Source organism: Lycium ferocissimum, chromosome 4 (assembly GCF_029784015.1).
Source record: "Lycium ferocissimum isolate CSIRO_LF1 chromosome 4, AGI_CSIRO_Lferr_CH_V1, whole genome shotgun sequence".
Lineage (NCBI taxonomy): Eukaryota > Viridiplantae > Streptophyta > Magnoliopsida > Solanales > Solanaceae > Lycium > Lycium ferocissimum.
In genome coordinates, this window is record NC_081345.1 from 50,874,556 (window position 1) to 50,881,332 (window position 6,777).

The 6,777-nt window shown below is 31.7% G+C and overlaps 1 protein-coding gene across 1 annotated transcript; it reads right to left on the reverse strand.

Annotated features, from left to right (window-relative positions):
• Nucleotides 1-4,855: 4,855 nt before the first annotated feature.
• On the reverse strand, nucleotides 4,856-6,335 carry LOC132054838 (probable purine permease 4). The gene has a single exon (XM_059446806.1). It carries the CDS (start codon nucleotides 6,209-6,211, stop codon nucleotides 5,051-5,053), a length of 1,161 nt encoding a protein of 386 aa, XP_059302789.1. The 5' UTR covers nucleotides 6,212-6,335; the 3' UTR covers nucleotides 4,856-5,050.
• Nucleotides 6,336-6,777: the final 442 nt, after the last annotated feature.

Sequence of the window (6,777 nt, forward strand, 5' to 3'; positions counted from 1 at the left end):
AAAATAAGAAAGACAAAATGATAAGAAGACAAAAAGAAAAAAGAATAAAAAAATAAACTAAGTAAAACAAAACCGTTTTTGTTTTTGGGCTCCTTGGAAATTTAAAATTCGAATTGAAACTAAAAAAACTGCACGATAAAAAACTGAAAGATAAGAATCATCCATTATTCACAGTAATAATATCCTGAGTTATCTATCTATCTATTTATAAAAGCTCCAAAAGATTTGGAGTTTGAAAATACTAAATAAAGAGTCTTGGAAAAAAAAAAAAACTCGAATTGTACGAAAAAAATCATTCGTTTGCGTAAATAGGGAATGTTCCACCAATTAAGGCAATTTTAAAGGATGCATATGTAATGGGGAAGTTATAATCATTTAACCTATCATGTTTGAAATTCTATCTCGTTCAACAATTTTAAAAGATAAAAAATTAATATTGAATTAATTAATTTATCCATTTGAAAAGAGATATTTTTTAGTGTGCTTGCAGTTATTTTTTTGTGAATCACTGTGGTAAATTTTAATTTGTATGATTGCACTTATTTCTTAAACTGTGAATAAGATGATGGGCAGTGATGGGGACTTGAAGTTATCTAATGTGGTTAAAACCATGTAACCTCATATTTTAAAATTCCACCCTTCTCATTTATAAAAGAAAAGAACGTGTGCCTAACTTATGTTTCAATTAGGCATGTAGCAATTCATTCTCCGTTTTTTTTTTTTTTTTTAACACTTAAAGATAGTACTTAATTCATCCACTTGAGCGGAGTAATTCATTCTTTGATGCTTTGTTTGAAGGTATAGTTCATTGCAAAAAAACTCCTTCACTTCTTAATTCAAAAATCTTTTCATCTTTCTCAATCTTTCCTAAATTTCTACACAATTCCATGGCTCCTAAGGCAGAAAAGAAGACCGCCGAGAAGAACAAATGGCTGGTGAAAAACGAACGCACTGAATTTAGAGCTTAGAAATTCTTACAAGAAGCTTGCACTGGTCAGAATTTGAAAAGCAAAAACAAAACAAAAAAGATCAGTTCTTTTGTGTTGATGGAATTAGGACATATTTTTTTTTCTTCCAATTTTATCTCATGCTTTTTGCAAGCTGGGGCTGTGTGATTTTCATGTTGTTCCATTTGTTTTTACTTCTTGAGAGGGCTAATAGTGGTATTCATGTTGTATCTCAAGAAATAGGCCCACATAAAAATTAGCTAAGCATGTTGTTTCTGAAGGGACAAAAGCTGTTACATATTACAAGCTCTTCAATTTGTTAGCGATTCTTGGGTTATTTTGAGAATTGGTAATTAGAGTTACTTTTTTTATATCTTAGAGTATTTTGTTTTGTTGGGATATAATGTAAAGTATAATGTTGTTGCTAATCAATGAAATCTAACAAACAAACAAAAAAACGAGTATAGTTCTACAGAATAGTTCTTTCTTTTTTTCTCTATTATTTACATCAGCTTATTCTTCAGATGGTGTTGCTTTGTTGTGTTCCATATTTAATATCGCACTTTGTGATTATTCTATTGTAGTCGGTATGAAATTATGTGTTGATATTTAGCAATAGAGCCAAAACAAGTTCATCTTGATCTGCTTTTAGTTATACCAGAATTGACTCTGATTTCGTTGAAAAAGTGAATAGAGTGTTGTCACCGTTACAAGAACTTCTAAAAAGGGAAGTCAACTTCTGATGTTCTAGGTAAGATATACTTACCGCTCATTTTTTTAATGAATTTTTTTATTGACATAGTGAGTTGAATTAAAAACAAAGATAATGTGAGTTCTTTATACTTTGAATTAATTTATAAAAATAAAATAAATAAATAATACTTAAAGATATTATTCTCCATTGGATGTCGTACAGATGGATTGAGTTGAATATATTCATATAGAAGAGATTAAAGCAAACATGTTCAAGTGGCCTATTACTACTTTTAAGTGTAAGTTGCTTCTGTATTCCTCCTTTGCTCATACATGTTTAATCTGTTTATACATATTTAAAAACAGTGAAGGAAATCTTAGATTTCTCTTTATAAATGGTAAAGTTTCTCTATGTTTTATTCTTTGATCTTTAACTTTTTTCTTACTTGCACCTCGACGTGCATCTATCTATCGTCCGCTCCTACTCAAATAGGAATTAAAGCAGTAGAATCATCCAATGAATCACTAAAATTCTATAATTCAAGTTACATATTTTCTACGTCTTCGGCTTGACTTTGTCCCCTTTAGTTGCATTTAAAAAATGATAACTAAACTAATATTTTTCGCACATACCATATATGTGTGTTACTATTATTTCTCTCCGTTCTTTTTTTCTTTGAAACAATCCGCGCATCGCGCGGGTACGTAAACTAGTAACTATTAAAGAAGGTTAAAACAGAAAGTCTAGTTTAGAAAAATAGAAATCTAGTGTCACTAAAATACTTGTCTAGCTAGTATACTTCAAATTGAAGTCTACACCTACATCTATAATTATTATTGTTATCTAAAAAGTGATAGAACGGTCGAGTTGTAAACTATTATGGATACTCAAAAAGAGAGTTGTTCATTTCACTGACAATTAATGAAAAAATTCAACGCGATTAAAACCTAAAGAGTCCTCAAGAATTGACCAAAACTTGAATTATTCCAATACCCAAACCAAGTATAAATATTTATTCTTGGAAGTAATCAAGTCTAGACAAGCGACGCACGTTATGCCAAATTAAGTCATTTTATTTCTATTATTTTTCTGCAATTGTCTAATAGCTTGGTTAAGTAAGATTGCTATTTTTGTCTTTTATTAATTACTTTTTCTATGAAAGCATAGTGAAATTAAATTTTCAAAAGCAGTAATCCTATACTTAAATTTTCAGTTAAGGTGAATTTAGTACGAAGGAAGATATTCTCCCTGATTTTTATTTATATTGAAAAATAAGTGATTTTCTAAAATATTTGGTAAGTAAACAAAAAATACTATTTCAAGCGCATTTTCATATATAATCTTTCGAAACATTATAGGGGTTGGGGTGGTGGGGGTGCAGGTTTGGACGTGGGGTGGGGGGGGGGGAGGAGGGAGGCAGGGTGTAACTTGGTGTGTGTTGGGGTGGGAAAGAGACAATATATCAACGTAAAATAATAGTTAAGGAACTTGTTTTTCGTAGTTCCACAAAAAAAAAAAAAAAAACATTTTTTTTCTAATTGTTTAAACAACATGTTTTCTTAGAAATATTTTTGTCAATAAATTATGAGAAAATTTAAAAATATTTTCCTCCTACCAAATACACTCTTAATATTGTGCTATTTTTTTAATTAATAAAAGTGAAACATTAGAATTTTCTTGCAAGTTTTGAGCTCCCCCGAAGAGGAAAAGAAGGTGCGGTCAAGTTTAAACTTTAAAACTTTTACAAAATTTGGATATTTATCTTTTTGTCCCCTTCTTTAACTGATGGATTTGGATGTAAGTTATTTGTGCTAATGATAAGACCAATGACGAAAACAAAATCCTCAAACTAGATCCACTTTTATTAAAAGATCTAATAATTCTACTTATTGGTGCTTGCCCATTTATAAACATGATTACGAACACATGTAATTTGATATATATATATTTTTTTAATAATTATTCGGTATACAATAGCTATTGGTTCAATTAATTTAGATTCATATCGTGCAGGACTCAATAAGGGGAAAAACTCTCCTGAATACCCTAGTAAACTGTAGCAAAATCACTTAAAATAAGTGCGATATGTGAGTGCCAATCAATTTGACAAAGATGCTCAAAGAGTGCTTTAATTTTCATCAGATGGAGAGAATGCACTTATACTCCATCAACTCTCCCCAATACACTAGTTTAACTATTTTAGATTCATACTGTATAAGATTTTATAAAAGGGAAAACGCTCCATATTAGGATTTTTAATTTTCATTCCTTGGACTCAAAACGGGTGAGCTTGATTCTTCAATGTCATAGTCTTAATTAGTCTAGGATGTGTCAAGAACTGCAATGGAACCATCGGAAATGAGAGCGATGTGAGTATCAATCATTTCATTAGCAGTCTCAAAGAGAGTTGTCCAGAAGACGGAGAAGGAGAAAATACACTTACAACCTCTCTCTCATATTCACCTGTCAAGGCATGAGATAGATAGTAGTCAGTCAGATCTGTTACAACTAGTTACTGATTGTTAAAGAATGCCAATCTAACTGACGCTACGGGTATGCTAATAGATAAAAGATCTTCTAGTTAACGTAGTTTATTTGTCGTACTGACAGCTTCATTAAATATGTCGATCTACATTCTATATAAGAAGCTGATTTGCATCTTCCTCTGGCAATTAGCTAAGCATGTTATCGAGAAAGCCCCTCTCTAATTTGGAAGTTTTTTTATTCCGTGAACTCAAATTGAAACATCTGATTAAGGGTGAGAAGAAACGTATAAATTGTCCCAAACCCTTGCCTCGTTCCGATGTAGAACAGGAGTCATAGTCCTAACAGAACCCCTGGTCTTGCTTATGAGTTCTATATTAGTTTCAATGTGGACCAAGAGTCATGTTAATTACCCTCAAATTCCATAGACTGCTAGGTATCTCCTACTACTCTCTCTGTCCAAATTTCTTTAACACTTTTTGCTTTTCGAGAGTCAAATTTTTTAATTTTGACTGTCTGTTTGAACGTAGAATCTTTAGATTTTTTGAAAGTCAGCATAATTAATAATTTAAAATGTTTAACAGACCTATGAAAAAATTACGGTAAAAAAACAACTTGTTTGACTCTCGAAAAATGAAATCAAACAAATTGGGACGGAGGAAGTATTAACTAAGCAATAAAACAAACAAAACAAAGTCTAATAACGTAAAAAGACAGATGTAGAATAAAGTTCCTCTTTTCTTCTCAACCATTTCTGTCCCAATTATATTCTCCTTCTTGGTAGTTACAAGGGATTGTCTTCAAATGGAAGATTTGGATACATGACAATATTTGAACATTGGCTCAAAAACAAAAATGCATGGTGACAACTATTACTACCATCATCAAAACAAAAAACAAAACTTGATAGTCATGACCATCATCCTCAGTGTTTGTGCGTTACAATCTCTGTCATTTCCACTTGTTCTTCTTGATGATCATCATCATTATTAATCAACTTCTCCATAGAACCCTCTTTCTTTTTCTCCTCGTCCTTCGTTTTCATATACATTCCATACAAATACGATGAAAATCCCCAAACACATAGCAAAGTCGAAACTATTTTAATCCCACCAAAATTATCGCCATAGACTATAACCCCTCCCAAAACATTAGCGGCCATTAACGCTGTCATGCAGACTCCCCCTGTCAACGAACTTGTCAAGAACACCATCCCAGCAGTACCCATAAAACAAAACTGCCACGTCACCACATTAAACATCACTGTTAACCAGTATGCTGTTTCACCCAAATCGAACACATTTTTACTCTCTGTTTTCATCTCCGAAAATCCACCGTCTATAGTCATTCCCACCGTAGCCAAAACCGTAGCTGCTAATTCCATCACAAACTGCATTTCCACAACCATAGAATAACAATAAACTTTTTTATATATTGTTTCCATTAAGGGGAGATAAAGAGCGAACATTAATCCAGCACCAAGTGTTGAGAAAAATCCGATAAAATACTTTGTTCTCGTCAAACCATTTGGTTTGTCATGGCTCGAACCCAATGCTAATAGGACCGAACTAACTGTTAGTAAAATAACACAATTGAGATTCGCGTATGTGATTTTTTGTTTGACTATAATCACGGAAGTGATTAGAGTGAAGGCTAATTGTGAAGATAAAACAAGAGAATTCGTCGAAACTGGTAGATAAGAATTGCCCCAAGAAAATAAAAGGTTGTTGAAACCTAACAAGAAGCCAATTAAAATAGAGAGTAACAAGATTTTAGGAGTGAATCTTGTAAATGGTTTTCTATGAGTGGATTTAAAAACATAAAAAGGTAAATATATAGGGAGAAGGAGAAAGGGAAAGCCAGCAGATTGGACCCAAGTGGAAACCCATCGACTATCACCTTTGTGATTGAAATAGAATTTTGAGAGTAGGCTTGATGAAATTGAACCAACAAAAAGTAACATGTAGTTAATTCCTAGAAGAAACATGTAACGTTTTTTGGTGGTTGCACTAGTAGCGTTTGTTTCTTCTTGGTCATGCTTTTGATGATCTTGTTCTTGCTGTGGGTGCTGGGTTAAAAACTCCATTGAATGGAAAAAAAAAAAAATAGAACAACGAAAATTTGGATGGGTGGGGATTTCTTATGGAGAAAAGATGCTTTTGGTGGAGTATATATAGTGGCTTGGCTATAAAAAGTTGGACTCTAGTGATGGACTCAATATCCTAAAAGGGCAAAACAATTAAAAGACCTCCTTTTTGCCTACTAGAGATTTAGGTAATTCATGAAACTAAAAAAAAAGAAGAAGGTAATTCATTAATCAATGACAATTTAAATTAATGAGTAGTTAAAGTACGATACTTTCCTATCTGGAATTGTGGAATTTTTTTTTTTTTTAAAAAAATAGTTAAATGCGATATTAGTATTTTTGTCCCTTCAGTTATTGGTAAATTTAGATTTTGATCCTTGTAATATATGACTCAACATATTTAACCTTCAATTAATTAAATTGTGTGTTTTTGGTCCCTTTATGAATAAAGAAGAAGATATATTTGGATTGTTTTAGAAGTATATTTTTATTAAATATAATGTAGTGCTACAAACTTAACATCGCACACAATTAATTAAGTGATGGAACAATTAATAATCATGATA